Source organism: Pipistrellus kuhlii, unplaced genomic scaffold (assembly GCF_014108245.1).
Source record: "Pipistrellus kuhlii isolate mPipKuh1 unplaced genomic scaffold, mPipKuh1.p scaffold_m20_p_5, whole genome shotgun sequence".
NCBI lineage: Eukaryota > Metazoa > Chordata > Mammalia > Chiroptera > Vespertilionidae > Pipistrellus > Pipistrellus kuhlii.
This window is the reverse complement of record NW_023425551.1, coordinates 18,800,540-18,826,724: the sequence shown is the minus strand read 5'-3', so window position 1 is coordinate 18,826,724 and position 26,185 is coordinate 18,800,540. Positions and strand designations below refer to the sequence as shown.

Sequence of the window (26,185 nt, the reverse complement as noted above, 5' to 3'; positions counted from 1 at the left end):
AGGGCAGCTAGTGTGCTGGATAACCTAGACAGTGCCCTCATGGGAACTGGATCTTTAGGAGCAGCTATGGCACTATGGTAGTGCTACCATTCTCCCTGATGTTTCACACGTCTCTACCTATGTGCACCATGTTTAGCATCATCCTACTGTTTTACGTGGAATCTTAGTGCATTTCTATGCCAATGGGGCTGTATATGTAGGCTACAAACAGTACGATAAAATGGATTAAATGTGTAATTCCAAGAAAGGAACCCTTATTCAAGAATGAGATCACCAGGCTCAAGTCTTGATTCTTCCACTCATTATTAGTCTTTTGGGTAAAATAATTGAAATGAACCCACCCAGTACATATGTGCTCAATAATATTTAATGAAATGTGTAAAGGCAGACCTAGTCAGAATACAACTATTATCTGGAAAGAATTGCTTGACCAATCAATGAATATCTTAGCTTGAATTAGTCTGTAGGCAGGCAGGCAGGCAGTATTTGATAGATTCTGATGGAAGGGGGCAAAGGGAACAGTCTATAAAGCTTGAGGTTCTATCTCAGAATGGTGGAGGCTCTGTTTAGGGGAGAACTGGAAGTTGGCATGGAGGGGCGGAGAGAGCAAAAAGAAGTTGGTTGTACGAAAAATATTCCTTGCCCTTTCTAGTGGTTGCTGGGAGTCTGTGCTGGGCTCCTATAGCAACCCAACCCCAACCTATATTCATTAAAGCAGTTATTTATGCATATCAGAATTGTCATATTCATTTGTCTTTCTTACCCACTAAACTGTTCACTTACCACTTAATCCCTAATTTGTTGCACATAGAATTGCTAATTTAAAAAGAGCAGGTTCTAGTTTGAGCTGAGGCAAGTATTTTCAACTTTCCAATTTTGAAAATAAAGCTCTGTTAGTTATTTTCAATAGTCAGTTATTATTTGTGATAATAATTAAGGGAACAGATGTCAAACCATCGCTTTGGTAACTTGTGTAGGGCATATTTGATTCAAGCATACATGCTAAGCCAGCTTTCCAAATGAAGGGAAATTAGACTCTCAAAATGCCAGGCTCTAGCTCCTGAGAGAAAGCAAAATCTGCCCAGCATCCTCGGAGTGCTAGAGAACATCCCTATCCGTAATGACAAATCTCAGCCTGCCCCCTTGATGACCTGGTTGGGTTGACAGATTTCACACTGTTTAAGAATGAACAGTGAGGAGTTTCTATTTGGAGAGTCTCCAGAACTATTCTTCAAAGTGTCAGAAAGATTACAACAGGGCGTTAAATTAAGTTCAGAAGTTCAGTTAAGTTGAAGGTCCTTTACCCTGGAAAGTTTCATTAATTCTTTTTCTTTTTCTTGAATACTCCAATAAATGCTGCAGTTGCAAATTTCTCAGCATGACTTGGTCAAAATCCACTCAGATTTATGCCAAGAATCTGCTTTTAAAGCTATGCTGTCAAAATTTGCAGCCCTGGGTGGCTTAGATAATTCAAAAAGTATCTGATTTTCAGTAACCAGATTTCTAGTTATATTGAATTTCAGATTCTTTCAGGAGTCTCAACTCTGAAATATTTTTCTTAAAAACAACCAGATTTTCTGAAATTTACTTTAAGTATCTATTATTATTATTTTACAAATTTTGAGCCAACAGAGAAACTTTATAGTTGACAAGCTATAAACAATAAAACTTCAGTAATGACAAACTAAAATATCATAGCTTTAGGAGCCATAGAGCTAACAATCTTCTTTGTTTAAGATGCTTTAGAACCCAAAGCTGACACTAATAAATAAAAAGGCCACAGTGGATTAATAACTACACATTAGTAGTAATGAGGAACTTAAGAAACAAACAAGGCTGAGAGTGCTATTGGATTTATGAGATCCAATGTTGAGGGGCATTTATGGTCATCACAATGATGGACAGGATCTGAGTGGAATGTAGAGGAAGAGTCAGGGGTGCAAGATGTTCCAGGGTGTTTGGGACAGTTCTACATCTCCAGCAGTTGTCTGTTATCTTGTCCAACATTTCAATGGCTGTTCAGGTATTCATGCAGATGGAAATCCTGCTTGTAATTATAGAAGCCTGAAACCTAGCCCTGTTTCCTTGTTTTACATATAAGCACAAAGTATTCTTTTGCACAGTTTTAATACTCCTTTTTTAGGAATGCAACTTTGGCAGGGAGCAGACCTTATCAGGACTTGTTCTCCATCTTAGGAAATCTCCAGGGGCAAGACATCGGATTATGTTACGAACATCGCAGACGTGTCCGTCTGCATTAGTTGCTGTAACGTTCACAGTGATGCTGCATGTAGCTGCAACATAAACTACTTCATTATGCCTTCTCGGGTGGTTATACCCACACATTTATATATTTAAGTTACATATAGCCTTTCTTTGATTTCTGCTTTATAATATGGCTCAGAAATTACAATAATTTTTTGAGCTTATGTGGATAAATAGGCTATGGATTTCCTTTCAAAGATAGTAAAGGAGGACATTCAAAATACGTGCTGTAAAAAAGAGGCATTGGGTCTGAGAGGGTTAAAAGCCACTTTTACTAGGTAAAAATGTAGCTGGTAAAGATGGTGCAGCAACAGAAGAGCCTTACTCCTTAGGAACACAGCTTTTGCTCTGTGTGAGCCTCACTGCTCAAGCAGAAACCAAGTTCAGACTTTTCCCAGTTTCAGTCATTCACATGCAGTTATTATAGTGTTTAGCATATCTGCCTTTACCACTAGTTACTTAGTGTCTTTCTTTAAATTAAATAAATCAATTTTTACTTAAATATCTTGTATATAAATTTTATATGAATAAAAATAGATTTGATGTTAGTTATATTTACTAGTATTTTAGTGTGTTGGTTAGTACACACTGAAATAAATATGCAACATTTAAAGTAAAAGTTTGTTCCTGTAATAATAAAATCATTTTGTATACCCTTTGGTAGGCAGACCACACTTTGGGGAATGGCGGTATATACTAACAAAGATTACAGACTTGGAAAATACAATCTAAGGGCAAAGGATAATCCAGTCTCATGCTTTAATTTTCTTTGCTCCTTATAACTTATCCTGCTATTCTTAAATTAGGTCTTAAATATTGATTTTAATTATTAATTATTTATAAAAAATACAAATAATTTAAAAGTAGGATGGAATATATGTAATACTGTACCTATACCAAATAATATTGATAATCTCTTCATGAAGATTATTACCCTTTAACTGAACTCTGATGTGAAAAATTCTTGTAACAGGGCAAACTCTCCAGCCACTTGTCAGCATGTTATGCACAGTTTAACTTTACAAAAAATAAAATTGGCCATCCACAGCAAGAAGTGTTGGATAAACAGCTTTACCCATTTAACAAGTATTGTCAAACCCCTACTATGTGGGTGCTAGGATACAGCAATGAATAAAACAACGTTCATCCCCTGTGGAGCTTATATTTCATTAATGTAAGATGAGAATAGAAGCAAAATTGATTTCCACTAGTCCCAAGAAGGAAATAGACAGGGACATGGCACACTCCATACCAATCAGATGAGCTAAGCTTGGCCTCAGGGCTGTACACATGATACTGTGAGTTAGCAATTAATGTTATATAGAAAAGCAATTTCAACATTCTTTTGTTTGTATAGCTTTTCTCACAGCATAATATTTTGTTGATGCTTTGCACATATTTCTCAGTCTCATTTAAAATTCCACTTCACAATTTAAGGAGTGGAATTTAAAAATTTTTCTAATACTTCAGTGCAAGTTTTCATTTTTTATATGTAATTTAAATTGTCTTTAAATTACCTTAAATCACACTTTGTCATTATTCATGCCATTAATGTTGGTAAATGGTTGCAGAGCTCTGAATGATCATTTAAAGGAGTATAAGTATTTCTTCTCTTACTCTTCTTTATTAAGACAGTTAAAAATATTATCAGAGAGTAGAGCTGTTAAATAGCGAGTTCAAAAATACTCCAAGAGAGAAAAACCAAGATGGTGGCATAGGTAAATACCTAAACTGCTGCCTCGCACAACAATTTCATAACTACAACTAAAAGACAAAACAGACACCATCAAGAACCACAGGAAGGCTGGCTGAGTGGAAATTCTATAACTAAAAGGAAAGAGAAAAGCACACTGAGACTCAGGGGAGCTGCAGAAGGCAGAGGTACAGAGACACACTCTCAAAGAGGACTGGCAACTAAGTACACGGCTGGCTTTCTCAAGTAGGTGAAAGAAAAAAGATCCCAAAGGCTCTGAACTCCAGTTCTGGGTGAGACTCTGGGTACCCAGACTCATTCGGAGAGAAACGGAACTGTCTGACAGCAGGCGAAACTTAAGGGCGGCTTTCTCTCAGAAGTACTTGCAGCAATGATCAAAGGATACTGAGACCCAAGGGTCTCTTACAACAGGGCTGACGGGAAGCCAAGTCTGTCCTATCCCCCCTGAGACTCCATCCCATCCAAGTTGAGCACAGAGGCTTTTGCAAGTCTTGTTTTATAAGGATGTCTCCAGCACAGAAGTTCTCCCAGCATAGACACAGTTGATCTTCACAGCGAATTGGCCTGGAGGTCAATTCCTCCCAGTGATACCAACAATAATCAAGGCTTAACTACAACAAGACTGCACAGAGCCCAAAAAGGAGTGCACCAAGAGTGTCCACCTCAGGTAACTGGGGAGGCTGAGCCACTAGGCCCTATAGAACACCTACCACACAAAGATACTCTATCAACTTAGGGAAGCAGCCAAAATGCAGAGACAAAGAAACAGGTTACAAATGAAATAAATGGAGGAAAGCAAATGATTGGATATAGAATTCAAAACCACAGTTACAAGGTTTTTCAAGAATTTTCTAGAAAAGGCCGATAAGTTTAGTGAGACCCTCAAGGATATGAAAAAGGACCAATTAGAAATTAAGCGAACACTGACTGAAATGAAAAATAATATACAGAGATCCAATAGTAGACTAGAGGATCACAAGAATCAAGTCAACAATTTGAAATACGAGGAAGCAAAAAACATCCAACCAGAAAAGCAAAAAGAAAAAAAGAATTAAAAAAAAATGAAGATAGTTTAAGAAGCCTCTGGGACAACTTCAAGTGTACTAACATCTGAATTATAAGGGGGTGGCAGAAGAAAAGAGAGAGAAAGATACTGAAAACCTATTTTAAGAAATGACAGAAAACTTCCCTCACCTGGTGAAAGAAATAGACTTACAAGTCCAGGAAGTGCAGAGAACCTCAAACAAAAGGAATCCAACGAGGACCACACCAACACACATCATAATTAAAATGCCAAGAGCAAAAGATAAAGAGAGAATATTAAAAGCAGCAAGAGAAAAACAATTACCTACAGGGGAGCACCCATATGATTGTCAGCTTATTTCTCAACAGAAACTGTGCAGGCCAGAAGGTAGTGGCAAGAAATATTCAAAGTGATGAATAGCAAGAACCTACAATCAAGATTACTCCACCCAGCAAAGTTATCATTCAGAATTGAAGGTCGGATAAAGAACTTCACAGATAAGAAAAAGCTAAAGGAGTTCATCACTGCCAAACCAGTAATATATTTCATGAAATGCTGAAAGGTTCTTTAAGAAGAGGAAGAAGAAGAAAAAGGTAAAGGTAAAAATTATGAACAACAAATACATACCTATCAACAAGTGAATTTAAAAATCAAGTCAATAAAAAATCTGATGAACAGAATAAACTGGTGAATATAATAGAATCAGGGCATAGAAAGGGAGTGGACTGACAATTCTTAGGGGGAAAGGGCTGTGGGGGAAGAGACTGGACAAAAATCATATACCTATGGATGAAGACATTTGGGAGGGGGAGGTAAGGGCAGAGGGTGGGTGGGAACCAGGTGGAGGGAAGCTATAGGGGGAAAAAAGAGGAACAATCGTAATAATCTGAACAATAAAGATTTATTAGAAAAAAACAAAACAAAAATACTCCAAAATAACATTCCTGTCATAAGACTATGGTGATATGACTTATTATTAATTTCCATGTAGTAGGTGTTTCTTACTTATCTAGCTATTAATGTTAGATGAAATTCATCAATTGTATTACTCTATTTTCAAACAACTAAAAGGAAAAAACATTACTTAAGACCAGCGCTGTGCTGCTCTGTTGACTAATGAGTTTGCAGACCACTGTTTTAGTCTATTTTCAAAGGATCAGGTGGCATCACTGGCCTTTATAGTTTCAACAAATGGAAATTTTAAAAATAAGAAAGCTACATTCTTCACTAAGATTGTTTTGAAGTGCCAGTTAGTAATTGCTATTTAAAACAAGTGACTCTGAAGCATTGTAAGATTCTGAGAAGTCTTGAGCCATGAAAGAAAAACTAAATTATGCCCTAAATAGCTTTTGTGTTAGGAGTTTTTTAAAAAATTATAATTTTGGTTATAATCACCTGTTGTTTACCTCAGGTGTAGAACAGGTTTTCTAGAAATGTTTTTGTTCATTATTTATCTTCTATAGCTGCTAGCCTGGCACAAGAAATCATTTAATCTAGCTTACCTTTTCTTATTTAAAAAGGGGGGATTTATTCCAGATCTTCCAGGGAGATATTTTTGGATAGATTTTTAGCTTTATTGTCTTTATCAAGAATTGTCTCCAAAACAGAAAATAAATAGAATGTGGTAAGATATACAATAAAAAGCTGAGAAAAGAAGAGAGGAGATAGGGGATTTTCCTTCCTCACATGACAAGGATTGTCAAAAAAAGGTGGATGGGAGAGGGAGGGGGATAGAAGGACTTGTAATTTATACTAAGATGAGTACATTGTGCTTGACTCAATTCTTGGCAATTCTTAGGAGAGAAGGTGCTAGAAATCTTCACATGCCATAGGATCCAGAACCACTGGGGGCAGGAGAGCAAAGGGGGGGGGACATCTCCCAGCCCCAGCCTGAAAGTAGTCCAGCTGCAGTCAGCTGTCTCCATGTGATAGATTGCCCTTGTGGGTGGTAGTAGGGTGAGTGTGCAGAAGTAAAAGTGGTGTTTATGGCTGGACATTCCTCATAGATTACATTGCCCAGAGAGCACAAATAAGCACGAGAGAGGAGTCTTTGACATGAGGTTATCACTCTCTTTGTTTCCCAGTTTAGTGTTGCCGGAAGATGTGGGACTGTGGGGCAAGGGCAAGCATAGTGACAGGCTTATCGACAATGGCCCACACTGGGAAAGAAAGAGAAAGCAAAGATGTAGACTTAGCTGACAATGGTGAGGCCAGGCTACCATGCCCTTGCTGGGGGTTCCCTTTTTGTGGGGCCACAGCTGTGATCCTTCTGATGCTGAGTGCTGGCAGCCAGGCCGAGCACAGGACTGCCTCGCTACATCAGAGGAGGGTCTTCTAGTGCCTGGTCCTTACTACTCCCCACCTAGCTTCCGATTGCGCAGAGAAACTGGAAGTCATTAGATGGGAAATGCCTTCCTTTTCTGTTACAAAACCTCCCAAACTTTCTACTCTGCAGCCATTCCTTCCTTCTTTCTACATGTCCTATCACAAGAGCTGCCTCCGTTGCTACGGCCAGTCTCCCTCCCACCTTCTCAGGAACTCTGCCTCATTTATGACTTTTCTCTCCCATACCATCCACGGTTCTTTCTCAATTAGATAATTCTCAGCACATTTGTCTGTCTCCCAGAAACACTTTCTTCTAATCCCATATTTCCAGCTATTTGTCTCTCATTTTATTTGCAATCATATTTCAGAAAATGCTGTACCGGACATTGTAGGCGGAGATCAATAAATATTTGTTGAAAGAATGAATATGTGATAGAGAAGGAAACTGAAAAGGAATAATGAAACACTCTTCTTCAATATAAATAAATTAATTTGTACTGTTATGTGTGCGACACTCTTCTCACAAGCGCTTCTACATATGGTCTTAGGGAAGGAGGAATACAAATAACAGTAATAATAATAGTCCATATTTTTTGAGGTTTTCTATTGTGATAGACACCTCAGACACACTTACTCACTACCTTTCATGGTGTATCCTGTGGGATACATCTTGGTCCTCTTCAATCCTTTGCCAGCCTGGGAACCTAAAGGAAGCCACTGCTGCTGGAATCCAAATCCAGGCAGTAGGCTCCAGAGCCAAGGCCAACCTTGGCCCACAGGGGAAGCAGGGGAAGCCTTGTCTTAGCTTTTCTCTTGTTGCAAGGGGTCCATTTATTTTACATTAGTAAGGCAGAGTTTAAATAAGGAAGGCCATGCGGTGAGTGGAAAGATCTGAATTCAAAAGATCTGAATTCTGGATCTTAACTCTTTCTTACCTTGCAATGAGGCACTTGGCCACTCTGGCTTTTTGTTTGTTTGTTGTTCCTTGTGTTTTTGTTGTTGTTTTGCTTGTTACACTGAGAAACTGGGCTGAAAGATCTATTGGAGTGCCTTCATTTAAAAGTTTTGTCATGTGAAGTGCTGTTTCACCACAGATTACAACTTTGACTTCATGCTCCTTGAATAAATTTCATCTTCAAATGAGGAGCCATCATTGTGAAGTCCCATATGTAGCTTTGATAAATACTCAGCCTCACAATTTCCAATCACTTTTCCAAGTTGGCCTAGTGAAGAATGTTTTTTTGACTCATGACTGCAACTTCATTTTCTGCATCTTGATATTACTTTATTTAGGAAAAAAAAAAAAAGATTTTATTCCTGGTCAACACTGAGGTGTTTTTTTGTTCTCTTTTTCTTTTTTTAAAAAGAAAATCTTACTTTTTGGGATTATAACAGGAATATATGCCTATGGTAGAAAAAGTAGAAAAATAGAAAGAAGAAAATAATAATCATCTAGAAATAATCCCTGATAAAATTTAGGTATATTTTAAAAACATAATTGAGATCTTCTTTTAAAATATACAATTTTGTATCCTACTTATTTTTACTTAATATACAGGGTGGGTAAAAAGTAGGTTTACAATTGTTCACATGGAAAATGATACAATGATTAACAAATAATAGTACAAGAATAAACTCTGTTTTGTAGATTCACAACTATAAACCTACTGTTGCCCACCCTGTATTATAAACATTTTGAGAAACGTCTTTCATCAAAGCACTGTTTGCATGACAGGAAATAACCAACTCCCCTTGAGGAAAATTAATGCAACCGGTGGCAGCCCCAAATCTGACTTTAATTTGTCACAATAGTGATTCCATTTCCTCCTTATTTGGAGACAGCTGACAAGAGTCCTGTGCTGTTACCACCACACCCTTCTCTTTCTTATCAAAGAGCACAGGGTAGGTGATGAAGTGAGCAATTCCTCGTCACCTTCTGGAATATTATAAAATACATTTGAAAATTTGCAAAATCTAATATTCACATAGATAGAGAATTACATATTTTCTAATTAATTATATGACAATTTGTTCAATATTGAAGTAGTTTCACACCAAAAAGTAAATAGTCTCAATATTCTATAAAAGGAAAATGACTATTATAATGTAAAAAAATGTAATGTTTGTAATTGTAAATTACTTATAAAAGTAATTTATATTTTATTTTTTACTTATAAAAGTAATTTATTACTTATAAAAGTAATTTATATTTAATTACTTATAAAAATTACTTATAAAAGTAATATACTACATACATGTATTGACTTTGAACATTAAAATTCACATATAAGAAGAATTATATTCTATTATGGTTAAGAGCTTGTGCTTTGGCCTTGTAGTTTTGGGGTTTGAATTCTGGGTAACAAGTTTTTTTTTGGGGGGGTGAGTTATTTTTACTCTTCAAGCTTCAATTTAAATAAAAGTGTTTGCTTCATAGGGATTTTGTGGGGATTAAATGAGTTGATCTGTGCAAAGCACATAAAGCAGTGTCTAGAAGCCAAGAGCTCCATACATATTAGCTATTAATATTAGTATTGTTTGATATGATATCTGTATGGTATAACTGACCTTCATCAGTGATTTCCAAGTGCTACTCATGATTCCTAAATACTTATGGAAGGCCCAGAGCTAGACTTGCTGTGTTACCTCAAGACACTATCCAGAAGCTCAGGTTCAGTGAGTTTGCAGATGTTTTGGAGATGGGGTGAGAGCACAGAGGAGGGGAATGACTATCACGAGGTAGACCCCTGAGAGGGTTGAAGAAGGCTGGGCCAGGGTTTCCTAAGAGAAGAGTGGCTGGGGAAGGGGTTCTCAGCCGAGGAAGAAGGTACATCTAAAGTTCAACTACATTTATTGAAGATCTATTGTGAGCAAGACAGGTTGCTGGATATATTGACCTCATTCACTTTCTCACCCCTACCCAGTAAGGCTGGTGTTACAGTCCCCTTCTACAGGCATGGATATTAAGTAGTTTGGATGTCTTTCCCAAACTCACAAAAGAAGTAGGATTCAAACCCAGTCTCACTTCAAAGCTCATTATCTTTCTGCCAGCTTCCTCTGTTGACCATGCTTTAGAGAGTGCACTGGGTAGCGGGAGTTCACTGTGCATGGAACTCTCGGTGGCAACCACGGGAGTCAGACAAGCAGCATGTGGTTGGGTGTTAATGGCCTCTGTTACTTCCAGGTTCAAGCAGCCTTACATGCCTCTAGACCTTAGGGAAATAACAGCTTCGGGGAGCCTTGACCAAGAGGGAGCCACACTCGGCTCCTGCATCCTGTACCTGGGATTAAGCACTTCTCATCTCAAAGCTGTTGTCAGGGACAGTGACATGGGCCACATTCCTTTTGGGACTTTCTCCCTAATTGCTGCCACTTTCTTCAGGCATCGGTTCCACTTCTCTTCCTTCTAAGGTTGCTTATAAGTAATAAACCACCCAGGAGCGCTAAGGCAATTTGGTTTGCTAGCTAGAGAGAAAACAAGATCTTAATCTTTCGTGTTAACTCTGAGATCTCAGTTTGGAAACACACAAAAGGTTCCAAGGATGGAACACACTCTATTTTTTTTTTTTTTCATATATCTAGTCAAATGGGGACCACGACGAGTCTTTTAGATCTTCTAAAACTTTTAAGGTAGGGTGACATAGCCCTCATTTTGTTTATTAATGAAGTCATAAGAGATAGGCTGTGCCTGGGTATTAAAGTAATTTAATTTTATTTAATAAATAAGTCATTCTAGCTCTGTAACTCATAGGATAACTTTAATCAAAAGAAAATTTACTCCTGCTTCTCTCTACATTCTATGGTCTCCAGAAATCCAGAGAAGCCACTATGAAAAAATGTCACTAGAAATACTTCTATTGGGTTAGGATTTTACTAAAGCAAGTGCTGCAATAGGAAATTTCCATTTATCTTGCTGTATTCAGGTGAGTTAGCAAACCCACTGGGCCAGGACACAAGCAGCCATATTTGTACCAAATAGAATTCACAATGGTGCTGTTGGTGGTGGTGGGAGCAAGGGTGGAGTCTAAACAGTTTCGCACAGAGGAAAATAAATTGCTGGTGAAACTTATTTCTTTGTGGGCTTTATTGTCAACAGTCTTGAGCTTTGCTAAATTAAGCTTGTTATAAACTAAAATAATAGGGCCCTTAAACGATGAAGTTGTTGATTTTGTGATACCTGTTCTAGCCATGGGTCATGAATGATTGTCATTCCCAAGAGAAACTTCCAAATTAGGCCTCTTCCAACTTCAGTAGAGTACCTTATTTCCAGTTCTCTCCTGGATATTTCTACTTGACTCTACTACAAACAAATGTCCCAAATGAGTTTACCATATTTTTCCCAGTTCATCCTTCAACTTCCCTCACCATTGACCTGATCTTCAAATTTTCAGATGGCCAGGCCAACCAGTAGAGCTTTCTGTATCACTGAGTTCCATTTCCTCTTCTCCACATCATCTCTGGATTTATATCTTTATTTATATTGCCACCATAATCTTACATTGCTCTTGTTCCCTGAGTCTGTCCCTCCTACATATGGGTGTCAGTTAATGTTCTTAAACACTATTTTATTCTGGCCATTTTTCTCAGAATTCTCTAGTGATCCTCTTTGTGTAATGAATCAAGCTCAAATTCTTTATCTTGGCATTCCAAAACTTTCATTTTCTCTCTAGTCAACATACTTCACTACTTTCTGGACCTTCTTCCTACTTAATGACTTAATGTCTCCCATTTGTCAGCTCAGTCTCACTCTAGACAATTTGTTAACCAGTCGAAACTCTACTTTATCTTTCAGAGTTCAGCACCAGACCACAAAGCTCTCTTCTGCTCATGACACCTCAGTAATCTCTGCCTTCTCTCGTCTCTGATTTACTGTTGGTGTCAATTATTTTAGAACTAGATAATTTATGCTCTTGTATGGCTCTTGGTTTAGAGTGTGTTTGTCTTGTCCATGTAATGAGGTCATTGGTAAGGGAAGTTGATAGGTCTTTGAGACTAGTGGAATTTATGAAAGTTTCTTTTTGAGCACTCAGAATCCTCAGCCTATGGATAAGATGTGGTAGGTGTTACCCTGCTACCCTCTAATACTTTTTGATTTAAAAATAAATATTCAGATGTTTGCATTTGGTATTTCTGGAAAACTGTAGTCAAGAGCAGTTTGAGACAAGAGCTAGCCATCATATAAAAGATTATTTCAGCCCTGGCCAGGTCACTCAATTGGTTGGAGGATCATCTTTTATACCAAGAGGTTGCAGGTTCATTTCTGGTCAGGGCACATACCTAGGTTGTGTGTGTATGTGTTTTAAAGCTTTGTTGTAAGTATTGTCCCCCTTTCTTCCCTTTTGAACCTTCCTACCCTGCCCCTGCTTTACACCCCAGGCTTTCACCACCCTATTGTCTAGGTCCATGGGTTATACATTTATGCATACAAGTTCTTTGGTTGATCTCTTCCCACCTACCCTCCCACCCCTGCCTTCCCTCTGAGATCTGACAGTTTGTTCCATGCTTTTATGTCTCTGGGTCTACTTTGTTCATCAGTTTATTTTGTTCATTAGATTCCACATATGAGTGAGATCATGTGATACTTGTCTTTCTCTGACTGGCTTATTTTTTTTTTTAGCAGTATACTCTACAGGTCCCTCCATGCTATCTTAAAGGGTAAGAGATCCTTATTTTTTACTGCTGAATAGTATTCAATGTGGATGTGATCCCTAGTTGGGGCACCTATGGGAGGCAACCAATCAATGTTTCTTTCACACATCAATGTTTCTCTCACTCCGTCTCTCTTACTTCCTCTCTCTCTCTAGAAAGCAATAAAAATATACCCTCAGGTGAGGATTAAACAAAGTTATCTTAGGCCAATGGTTATTGATGTGTCTCAGGACACTTTCGCCTTATGGCCTGCTTGGCATAGAGTAGGTGTTCTATTTGTTGAATGAATGAATGAATAAATAATAACCCAAAGGAAATATTGGACTCCCTGATTAAATTTTCTGTTTTCATCACTCAGATAAAAAATAAATCTGTTAAATGACATCAGCCAGGTTAACAGAAAGCAATGGTTGTTTTCAGTTCTAGCATTAGAAGCTTAGAACTGTGTGTGTGAGATTATGGTCTTTCCCAGACAATTGGGTATGTTGTATGATCTCTCCTTACTTCTCTTATCCTTACTTGAAAAACCTCATTTTCCAGCAGAATTTATACCCAATTGAATAGAATTATTGACGACTCTCTTGATTCCTTAGATCTGGAAGCCCTAAAAGTTGATTTTAGCATGCAATTGTCCTTCACTTTGTTGTTGCTTCAGAAATTTCTCATTTTAATGCCTCCAGAAAGGCTTCTCCAATTTTCCAAGACAAAATTAATTATTCCCTTTCTCAACATTCCCAATGTTAATGAATCTCTCTTCTGAATCCTATACATAGATACATGCCTCTCATATTAAGGATACTATCACTATACATTTATGTATTATAGATGTATTGCATCCCTTAAAATATAGCTGCTTATGTCTCTAAATATTCCTCAAAGGCAGTGGCTATACCTCATTCATCTTTGTATCTCCTGGAACACTGCCAACCCCAGGTCACTGATGAGTAGTGACAAGGAATGAATAAAACAGTGAGGACACCATCAGCCCTGTCTTCTGCAATGTTAGTGGCATTTCAGTGGCTAACCATCCTACTGGTCTGGCATTTCCGCATCTGAAGTACTGGGGAACTTGCAGCCAGAAACCCTGAGTACACGTCATGCAACATGGTCCAGGTGAGTCAGAAGGCACCACAACCACAACCAGTGCTTGGCCTTTCTTCTAGAGGAAGGAAAATATTGAACTTTGGAATTGTGGGGTGCTACCTTGGCACTCAGGAAAAGTCTCAGTCCCAGCTGGCACCTCCCTTGTCTGATTGAGGAGCTCAGGGCTGGTATAACATCCCCTCAGTACACTTCTTTCAAGTCACCATATCATATTCTTTTAAAGGATGTGTTTATTTTATTTTATTTTCTATTTTTCTTTTTTACTTTTTTATTGAGATATAGTTGTCTTACAACATTGTGTAAGTTTATAACATAGCACTGTTGACTATAATCACTACCCTGTGCATTAGATCTTTAGGACTTACTTTCCTATTAGCTACAAGTTTATACCTTTAAACAACATCTCATCTCATAAATGAAAAAGTTTTATTGATTTAGGGTTTTTGCATTTTGTGTAGGTCTCATTCTCATAGGTAACATGAAAAGTTACCTTTAAGAAGACTATTGAAAAGCTGTCATCACCTATTAGTGCATGGACTGCACTCTTAGAAAATTACGTTTTTTTAAGCTAATCCCACCTCTGTCTTTAAGCTGAGCTATCACTTTGCACCAGGTGGTAACATACTGGGTGGTAACATACTGGATGGTTGACAATCCTTCACGGATATATTTTATATTTTGTGTTTCTAAGAGTGTAATATGTTTTAGATGGCAGCTTTTAAAAGAACATTTGAGTCTCTGGGTCACTTATACCTTTATATATGTGTGTGGGTGTGTAAATATTAGTTATTTTTTCAGAAATAATAAGGAAAGGAAAATATTTTGTAGCTATCCTAAAATTATCGCATGCTTGTGTAGCTAAAATGGCCCTGCCTAGGAAGGCAGCTCTAGAGGAATAGAGACTTAAAGATCAATATTAGCAAATTAAGCCCCCAAAAAACAAAATAGCCAATTAACCCACTACTGCAGAGCCCAGGGCTGGCTTTGGACCCAGGCTCTCCGGGGCAGCTGATATGGATGCTCTGACACCTCCAGTGGAAGCGGCTTTTTTCCCTCAGGCTTCCTACGCTGAACAAGTGTGGGAATTGCATTGTTGGTCTGAGATGGTTGCTACGGGAACATCTCCACCTAGTCATTATCTACTCAGGCTGCTGATTGTATTAAACCAGGAGAGAAAGATGAAGGAGTCGCTGGAGCCACCTGTTCTGCAGAGAATTGTGATTGCTTTTGCCACATTCACCTCTGTGGCCACATGCCTCTCTGGACACTCTTCTCTACATGTTCTCCTCACTTGTTGCTCTTCCCCCCTCAACAGAATTAGTGAATGAAATAAATCTATAGGAAGTTGATATTGATATAACAGAGCCATTATATTTCTGTTCCTCCTACCCTCCTCAAGTTCTCTCATGTGGAATAAAAATAATTGTTACCCCTTCTCTCCCTCTATTCTATCAGTCCATACTCAGGGGTAGCAATAACTGTCCTTTATAAAGGCCTATCATTCCTCTGTTCCACTCAGTGGTGCTGAAGGCACCATTTCCTGCTACCTATCCAGAGGAGCCTCTGAAAATTCATATAGATATCCCTTTTTCAAATTGCTTAAAATATTAATAGGAAATGCAACTGGCTGTTAACAAGTAACTTTATCTTACATATATGTTAATGGACAAATGGATGGATCTGGATAGATATCATTAGGAAGATTTTCTCATCTTCATTTCTAGAATGCAGGTGACATGTGAGAGGTGTCTCCAAGTGGTCTTTGGGGGGGAAGGGGGAGAAACTACAATATCCATTGGCCTTGTAATTTATTGTTCAAGTCAGGATTTGGGAGTGAAAGGTGGAATTATTAATAAATATGCCTGGACAACAGGCGAAAACTAGAACTATGTCAGGCTACCAGGTATATATTGTCACCTATTATGTGAACAATAAGTACATGGGGATTATAGTACTATGCCCTCAAAAATATGGGGAAAGGGATATCTCTTCCAGAAAAAATTGTGAAATTATAAATTATAATTGTGGAATCTAAAATCTGGATCAGGCCCTGCTGGCATGGCTCAGGGGTTGAGCATTGACCTATGAACCAGGAGGTTATGGCTCAATTCCTTCTCAGGGCTCATGCCCGGGTTGTGGGCTTGATCCCAGAAGGCAGCCTATCAATGATTCTTCAAACACTCTATCCACTGAGCCAAACTGGCCAGGGCAGAGTCCCTTCTTTTTTATGGCTTAGTAGTATTGCATTGTGTGAATGAACCACAGCTTTTTTATGTGCTTATCTACTGATGGGTACTTGGACTGCTTCCAAATCTTGGCTATTATAAATAATACTGCAATGAGAAATCTTATTTACAAAACAGGCAGAGATGGAGGCACAGATTTGGTGCATTAGCTGCTCTTTGCCCAACCCTGATCTAATACTTAGAAACTTGGTTCTGATACAAGGAAAGCTATTTTAGATATTAATTCTGACATTTCTTGATCTGCTGTGACAAGTAGGGGCCGTGGCTACAGGGACCAATGGAAATGTTCAGTGGGCCTTACTATTCAATGTACATTTTTGTTGTGTATGTTCCAGGCATTCAAGGCTTATATTAAGATGGATGACAGAGGGTAAACACCCAAGAACATTCTGTACAGGGAATAGCAGCCATGTTGGTTGCACGGAGCATATTAGAAGAAATGTTTTAGGGATGCAAGACACAGGGAACAGAGGCCACGGTAATTCAGATTTTCTTACAAATGGTATAAAAAATAAGTCCAACAAATGCTAGCAAAACTGAAAGCACCCAAGCTAAATGAAGTCTTGGATCTCTGCCTATACTAGGGAAAAAATGACTCAAAATTATGGAAAATGATATTTAAAAACTCACTTTAAACTAGTGAGGTACTTTCTGTGTAGAATTGCATTCACGCTTTGTTAGTAAAAGGAAAGTTTTAGGAAAAAATGTTCCTTAGGCATTTATTTTAAAATCTTTATAAAGTTATGTTTAAAATATTTCCCTTTAGGCAGAAAGCACACTAACAACTCAGGCAAACTGCAATAAAAACATGAGTAAGAATTAAATAGAGTGCACATTAAGTAGCATGAGATATGACCTATATTAGATCTCATTATGTGACTGTACATAACACAGATATTCATTTACCTTCTGTTACCTACTAACAAGCTGTTTAATTGAAGGCTAAGTTAGGAAATTGTGGAGAGTGGCCACAGTAATGTTACTGGTTCTAATTGCCCTAACAAGGTATTTGGGACATTAGACAATGAAATGGATAATGCCCCAGAAAGAAAGAATTTCAGAGGTTTCAGTACTATCTGAGCTGTTCAGCTAAATGTAAGGCAGAAGCTAATGACATTTATAGTCATCTAGCTATATAATAGAAGAATATACAAATTAGCTGGGATGCCATAACGTCACAATTGAACAGCAGGGACCCAAGGCTGCATGGTACCTGGCAGGGGTGAGGGATCTCAGGCCATGCTCCCATCCTGCAGAGTTTGACAGGGGACCTCAGGCCGTGCCCCCCATCCGAGCACTGGGCTGGGGGACCTGAGGCTGTGCTCCCCCTCTCCCCCACTCCCAGAGGGGTTTGACAGGGGTGGGGCTGGCTGGGGCTGGGTCTCCTGTGTTTTTGAAGCACGTGTGGATGATGGGCGGGGACTTGACTCTGGCAGGAGGGAGATTCTCATATTTTTACTACCCTGTTCCCAGAAAATAAGACAATGTCTTATATTAATTTTTTCTCCCAAAGTTGAGCTAGGTCTTATTATCAGGGGATGTCTTATCTTTCCATGCGCTAGGTCTTATTTTTGGGGAAACATGGTAGTTTTCTTTAATCTCTGACACTTCTATTATAGAGAAAGGGCAAATAGCAATATTAAAATATCTCCTCTAATTAATTCCCTTTTAATGTGCACAAATTTTATGCACTGGGTCACTAGTTTAATATAATCTTTTTGAGGGGATACTTTAGTCTATTTGGTAAGTTAACAATAGATATTGGGAGCTCATTAACTATAAAAAGAAAATCCTTTAAGATCCTGAATTAGATTAGATTGAAATAGATTAAGGATGTGTTTTATACACGGAGGGAGAAAAAAATGGAGACCATTTATAAAGCACAACACAATAAAGGCTAATGAATATTCCTTTTCATGTGTTTCTGGGAGAGTTGGAAGAGTTCTTTAGAGTGGAGTGCTGAGCAGAAAAGAAAGAGGATTTTTAAGGATGAATAGACAACAGTCTCATTCATCGGGTAGAGGGCATGAGCAACAGGTGGGGTGAACCGGGAGTGGAGGGGCAGAGAGTACCTTGGTCCAGGCACTAATTATGCACTTCCTGAAAGAGCTACAGTAGGGAGATGACCAGATGGCACCTGCTTGAACATGATGTGGTATATGGCGAATAACAGTAAAATATTACCTGCATTGAGTTTCTGTTTATATTTTTCTATATTGTTCTGGTTTTTTCCAGCTTAGAAAAGTAAAACAAGCTAATTGTAAAAAAAAAACATATTCTAGGTTACAGAATTTGAAGTCGAAGCAAAATATCCTATAATTCCATTGGCAAATGTGACCACTATTAGCATTTGTTATTAACATTAAGATACATACATAAATAAATATTTTTTTTAATCATTTGGAACCTTGGAATTGTAAAAAGAAGTATTAACAATTTTCCAAATTTGTTTACACTTTATATTACAAATCATGATGTAATATCAAATCTACTATTTTTGTTATTTTCTCTTTCTAACATTCAGTAAGTGATGCCATTGAGAGTTCTGATCTGTATGAGAAAGTGAACCAGACCCCAGGCTCATTCCCATCCTGTGTAATGGAATATATGCCTGGGACCTGCAAACTCATACAAACTAGAGACTATAAACGGGGTAACTTCGATAGGATATAGCCCACTCAGCATCATAGGAGAGGTAGGAGGAACTGTCAGAGCTCCCCACAAGCTGTATTCAATATTGAATTGCTCAGTTCTTTTAAAATGTGGGGTGTGGGTTGGGGAGGTTGTCTCTGGTATAGAAAGAATTACTCCAAGTCTCTATGTCCCCAAAACACTGAGAAAACAGATATTGCACATTGATACAGCAGGTTAACAAGCCAGAAGTAAAAACAAACCCATCTCCTGTTGGCCTTTTGAAGATCTAAGGATCAGAAATAGCCAATTCTAATTTCTCCTAGTAATTTCCAAGGGTCGAGGTAAATCAAATTACCTCTTTAGCTGAACTTGTTTATGCCAAAGGAAAGTAATACTCTGTGGGTACAACCCAGAACTTTGAAATTTATAGATTGGAACTGATATGAGAACCAAACACTGAAAACCTTGGAAAAAACTGTGAACTTTATCCACTTTCTACCCCACCTCCAAGTCCAAAGTGAAGAAGGATATGATAAGAGACAGGAAATTGGAGGGGTGACTGGTCACTGGTTTGGATTGCCAAAGGAATTTGAGATTAAGAGAATTATGAACGAAAGGTGGAGCAAAACTCCAAATGAGGACTGATATATGAAGGGGAAAGGTAGAAATAAATGAACTTTTGAGGCAGTCAAAATGGAGGAAGAGGCAAATGCAGACTAAAAGGACCTCACTGTGGTGAAGGGTTTTTGCTAGAAACTGAAGAATGAACCACAGGGATTTAGATTACCGGTAGACAAAGAAAGAAGACTCAGTGTTGGGTAGATTACAAAGGGAAGCTCTAGAATAGGCTTCCTTATTTTACATATATTTTTATTAAGTTATAGAACTTATTTTATTTAGATAAATTATAAAATTATAGAATTTTGTGTAGTCTAATAGCTGAAGGTAGAGAGAATGTGGTGGATAATGAAAACAAGAGTTTTCTTGTGTAAGAAATATATTTATATTTTTTATATAGCACATACAACCAAATTCCCAATTAGCACATACAATATATATTAAAAACTGACATGATCTCTGTGAGGTATAGAGTCAGAATTACTTCACTAGTGAGGAAATCTAAGACAAAGGATTAAGTTCTACTTGGGAGGGAAGAGATGGAGGAAGGAAGGCAGACCTCAGAGGGTTTTGAAGTTCAGAGGGAAGTTAGATTTTTTTTCTTTCCAAAAAAGAAAACATTTGTTCCTTTCCAGGTACACTTGATTACTCACTGTTTAGTAGGCGGAAGTCAATGAATGGGTAGGAGCCGCGGCGTTCAGCAGGAACCCCCGTCTGACCCCTTAGTCGTACATCTCCTAGAAAACAGAAGGTCCAAACAAACATTTGAAAACATTGCCAAGTGTACTCTACTCACTTTTCCTCTGTAAATCCTCTTACCCACTTATGTCACTGGAACCAACATAAAATATCTGGAGAAACATGATTTCCATTCATCTTGCTTCAGAGAGTGCCATGTATGAAGGGATATTTAATAAATGCTGAGCCTAATGAACTTGTCAAAACTAAGAAAGGAAGCAGCATTCTCTTTTATAATTTGCCTGGAAGATGGGACTGTGAAAACTGTAGTAATTTACAAAGTTTTCAGAGCCTTTTTATCCTTCCAAGGGTCATTAAGATGAAGCATCCTAATTTGGAAGGACAAATGGGGTGCTGGGATTAGAGCTTTTACTCTTATTAGACATTTGGCCACCCAGGGTCATTCCTCTTGGACTTAGTACGACTGTTTGCTGACTGGCGCCCACTTGCCTGGCTCCCCAGGTTGTATCATTGATCTGTTTCAGAATCTGCTCAGAGGAAGGCTGGCCTAGTTCCAGGCACTTCAGATACATCCCCCCTCCTGGACATAGAATAGTCTATAGAGTTTCTACTACTTATTTGTGGGTTTATTTTAATGCCTGTGTTCACTTTCTTTCTCGGAGTGTCCTGCTTTCCAGATGAAGGGAGGGACTGAGGTAGAGAGGAGGGAGCCTGAACTTTAGAATAATGTAGACCTTGGATTAAACGGGCCCTGACCCTCCATTGCCTCACTTCAAGGTGTCATTGGTTGGAGAGTATAAAATAACACTTGCTGCTTGGCAATAAATGCTGCATTTACTTCCTTACACAGTCCTGCAAAGTAGGGATTACTCATACTTCACGTTCTGCATTTCTCCATCGTTCTTTGTGTATTGTCTAGTACTTAGCAGATTCTAAGTGACAAAAATAAACAGAAAGACCAAATTCCCAATTAGTACATACAACATGAAATCAGAAGAGAGGTACAAGTACATAAGACCTAATATATTTTGGAACATCAGAACCAGGAAGGTTTTCTTTCGTGAGTAATGGGTCCTCTCTCATGACCCACTCTTTCCCCAACATGAAGTGATACTGCGGCCTCAGCCTATGAGTGAAGAGAAGGAACAAGTCTTTCTAACTCTTGGGGTTAACTACCCTGTTTCCCCGAAAATAAGACAGTGTTTTATACTAATTTTTTTCTTCCAAAGTTGCACTAGGTCTTATTTTCAGGGGATGTCTTATCTTTCCATGCGCTAGGTCTTATTTTTGGAGAATGTCTTATTTTCGGGGAAACACGGTAGTAACTGGGTGAGATTCTCATCGGCCATAACCCATGCAATTGACAATGTTTAAAATAGCCCTCACAGATGGGCCTTGTGTGTATCTGGGCTTATAAACTGCAAGTTCTGAGGCCTTGGCCTATTCTTTACTTTAAATTCTATATTGGTACCTTATTGAGTGTTAATCTGATACTGTAGTGACATATTGATGTTAAAGAATGTTACACTTTATGGAGTATAGTGAAGAGGGAGAAGGGAAGATGTGGAAAAGAACATTTGAAGTATAAATATAAGATGATATCAAATTAGGGAAGGCTGTCAGCATTTGATAAGTTCATGGGGTAGATAGTCAAGAGAGTTGAAGGGTTTACTTCTCAGCAGTTGTCTTGAGCCCTAAAGGGTTTACAAAGCATATTTACAAACCTCACAGTATATTCTTTTTCTGGTTTAATCTCATTAGACCCTCACATTAGCTTTGTGAAGAGAGTCACTATTATTCTACTTACTTTAGAAATGAGAAAAATAGAGGCTCAGAGAAGAAAGTGAAGGACTGTTACGCTCCTAACCCCTGCTCAAGGCTCAGGTCCCGTAAAGGCGCTCAGTAGATGTCTATTGACTTTAATTGACTGCTTGAGTTTATAGCGCTTTAAACTTATAATTAGTAGAGCTCAGTCCTTAAACCTAAGTTGTTAAAGTTCATAGGCAGAGCGCTCTCTCCTCAATACCATTGGTTTCTAACCTTATAGAGTGGGCACAGCTGGTTTTTAAAATGAAAACAAAAATCACAGACTGCTCATGCTAGAAGCTGTATTTTTCATAGCCAATTAAAATGAAAAGAATAGCATGTTAAAATTATGTAACATCCCAACCGGCATTGACCTATATCCCAGGATGTCATGGTTAGATTCCTGGTCAGGACATATGCTTGGGTTGTAGGCTCCACTCCCAGTGAGGGGCGTGCCGGAGGCAGCTGATCAATGATTCTCTCTCATAATTGATATTTTGTCTCTCTCTCCCTGTCCTTTCTTCTCTAAAATCAATAAAAATAATTCTTAAAAATGATATAACAAAATTCAGCACTGCCTGTAAATGAATTTATATTTTATGAAGGATAGTGAGCTAGACATATACTTGAAACACTGTGCACAGATGAGACCATGTTAATTTGGTTTACAAAGGCTGACTGGCTTATGGATTTGCTGACCTGTTGTGTCATCCTTTTGGGCTTCTCCTAGGCATTTCAGCTCACCGACTAGAAATCATTACTATTATTTTTTTCTAACTATTACCCAAAGAGTTATCCTGGTTTTGCTGCCCTGAGAGCACTATGTTCCCAGAAAACTTCTGTATAATATTAATGCACATTTTAAGGCCTATGCCAGAATTTATTCCATTTGACCATCTGAGGAATAAAACAGAGGACCATTACTATGTAAGACTTTAGAGAAACTGACAGGCGACAGAACCATGAGGCAGAATTGATAAAAAGAGAGTGACATGCTAGAAAGCAGGGAACTCCTGTTACTGAGAGGATCAGCATTTCACCATATTGAGTGACCAAGGGAAAATTAGAACCATTCTGAGGTCCAGTTTTCTAATATTCAAAATTAGAATAATTATAGCAGTTTTGCCTGTTCTAAGGGGTTGTTGTGAAGGGGTTGTTATAGGAATTATAAAGTGCATGAAAATAAGATGATAGTTAACATGTACAAATACTTACACTGTGCTCAGTAATTTACATATGTTTTCTCATATCATTTACCCAATAAACCAATGAGGTAGAAATGATTATTAGACTATTGTGCAGGTGAGGAAACTAAAGACAATGGAAATTTGATGATTTGTCTGAGATCATAGAGCAAATAAGTATGGAGCTTGAACTCAAACTCAGAATTGGCTCCAAACTCCATGTTCTTACCCATTCTTCCAGATTATCAGGAAAAAAAAATATTTAAATATATATATATATATATATATATATATATATATATATATATACACACACACATACACACACACACACAAAACCAATTAAGCATTATCTTTTTTATTACCTAAATGTAGCCTTTGATTACTTTTTGCCAATAAACCAACTATTTATTCATCATGAATCCTGGAAACTGAATCCTAGGGCAATCTACTCCCTTGATGAATATGAAAGTCGATCAGATGGATGTTGTTTATTCGAATAATGGTTCAGGGATATGGGCTATAGAATAAGACAGCCAGATCCTGCTCTGGATTAACAAAGCATCTGTTATTTTCAAATAAGAAATGGGAAGCAATTATTTAGCAAAACTGAAATTACCTGGCAACTAATTTACTCAAGCTCTTAATGAAGTAGAATTTTCATGATGCAACCTCACTTTTGGAAAAAAAGACAAATAACCATGCAGTAACTTGATAGCAAAGATCCCTAAAACAAACAAACAAACAAAACAAATAAACAGCAACAACTATAAAACCCAAACCTGAAAATTTCCTCTCAGTGCTTATACTGTCTATAACTACAATTCTAGTCTTTTTTTTTTTTTTAAATGTATTTTGTTGATTTTTTTACAGAGAGGAAGAGAGAGGGATAGAGAGCTAGAAACATTGATGAGAGAGAACATTGATCAGCTGCCTCCTGCACACCCTCCACTGGGAATGTGCCCGCAACCAAGGTATATGCCCTTGACTGGAATCGAACCCGGGACCTTTCAGTCCGCAGGCTGACGCTCTATCAACTGAGCCAAACCGGTTTTGGCTACATTTCTAGTCTTGAAGAGAATTACTCATAAATCTAATAACAGCCTTTCCATGTAGTAAATAGCTGTTTTAGAAAAGGATTCAATTATCGTAAGAACTAGTAAAGCAGGAGGCAAGACAATTTCAAGTGGGCTAACAATGCATTTTAGACATTCTCCAACACACTAAACATTCCATATCTTGAGCATTTCATTTCATTGAAACTCTAATATGGTAAAATTACGGTTTTAAGCATATAGTTATAAAATAGAAAGATCTTGCTCCTTCCCCTTGCTTTCATGAAACCCTTTGGATACTAAATTGCTTCAATATGCTTGTGGGAAGAGAGAAATAATTCAGTAACAACAGCCCCCAGAGGAGCAGAGGCCACTGGCTGGTGTCCGAAGAACAGAACAAGTGGCGTCCTGCTGGACTGCTTTTACTGGCCTCAGCCTTAGGCAATCATCTATTTACCTAAGGCCTTATATCCAAGCTAAACAATTATTTTGACTATTCATTAGGCCCTTGTTTAACTTAAGCAACTCTCGTTCTGGCAAAGGAAAGGTGCTGTGGAAGCAGGGTAGGAAGCGTTGACAGCTCAGCCGTGTCCTCAGTCTGTTCTCATTGTGTTCCAAAATGAAACAAACAGCAGGGGAATTCTTATTTTGAAAGGGCTGCTCCTCGTTTGCCCCTTCAGGCTGAAAACATAACATGTCGTCCTTGAGTATGTATTTAAGGCTGCAAACACAGGCAGCGAGCTGAGCTCCTGGCTCCAGGAACCAAGACCTGGAGTCAGCCACTCACTCTCCCAGGGGATGTGGTTCCGGGATGGACCTCTTGCCCACTTGGCCCTGCGGGCTGTCTCTGTTTAATAAAAGCTTGTGCTAGGGAGCAGAAGTTATGTGGCCTCTTATGTAACTGGCAACGAGAGTGGAGACTCTGATGGTGATGACAACTTACAGTAGCTGAAACACGGGCCACATGACTAGAACCAGATTCTGGCCCCATTGTGGTGTCAAGGTCACTTCAGGGTGGGGGAAGAGGGTAGGAAAGAGACAGAGCAGTTGCATCGAAGACGAAAAGAGGATAATGGTGATGGTGGCAGAGAACACGGCACAGAGATTCAGAGCAGGGCTGTGACGAGGAGGATGAGATGGTGGTAGCATGAGAAAGATGCGTGCCCAAATACAGTGGGAGAGGAGAAGCTCTCACAAAAGGTATCCCTTCGGAACTTTCTTAGGCATTACTAATTCATGTCACTGCTGCAAACTTGCAAAATGAAGGCAGAGAGAACCCAGATATCGAAATCTCAGTCAAGCACATTCACCAGCCGGCAGCCCTGAATATTTCAGATGACTACTCTCAATTAGCAAAGTGAATTATTTCTCTGAAGATGTTTATCTAGTCTAACAAAGAGGAGGAAGTGAGTGTAATTTAATCGCTCTGTGGATTTATGGGACAGTTCAGGCAGCCAGTGGAGATAACTCAGGCGGAGATGACTGTTCCCAGTGCTATGAGCTCCCATGAGATCCAAGATGGCTGACTGGACCAAATTCCTCTTCTGGAGGTTCAAACCTGCTTTGCTTTCTTGAGGGAGTCTGGGCTCATCTGGTCACTAAGGGCTACATGCTGAGTAGGAGGCTTCCTGTCCGTTGATCTCTTGCACTAATTGTGTGATCCTGGGCTGTCCCTGAGAGTGCTTTGGGTATAGGAAAGAGGGAAGCCAGGAGTTAGTTGTCCAGGAATCACACTTTTAACAAAAGAAACAAAGATTTCCATGCATGTAAGATATTTCTTCTCTTTGTAAAAGCCTTGATCTTTATATTAAGACCAAGAAAAAGGAAATTTCATCAAGTCAGCATCTCTAACAAATACAATA

General features: G+C 38.5%; 1 protein-coding gene across 2 annotated transcripts in view; it reads right to left on the bottom strand.

Moving 5' to 3' along the window:
* The window catches only part of PDE7B (phosphodiesterase 7B), a 263,815-nt gene that overhangs the window by 50,157 nt on the left and 187,473 nt on the right, over positions 1-26,185 (bottom strand). For both annotated transcript variants that reach the window (XM_036415211.2, XM_036415212.2), the window contains one exon: positions 20,233-20,316. In XM_036415211.2, coding sequence (XP_036271104.1) covers positions 20,233-20,316 — 84 coding nt within the window. The remainder of the gene's footprint in view (positions 1-20,232; positions 20,317-26,185) is intronic.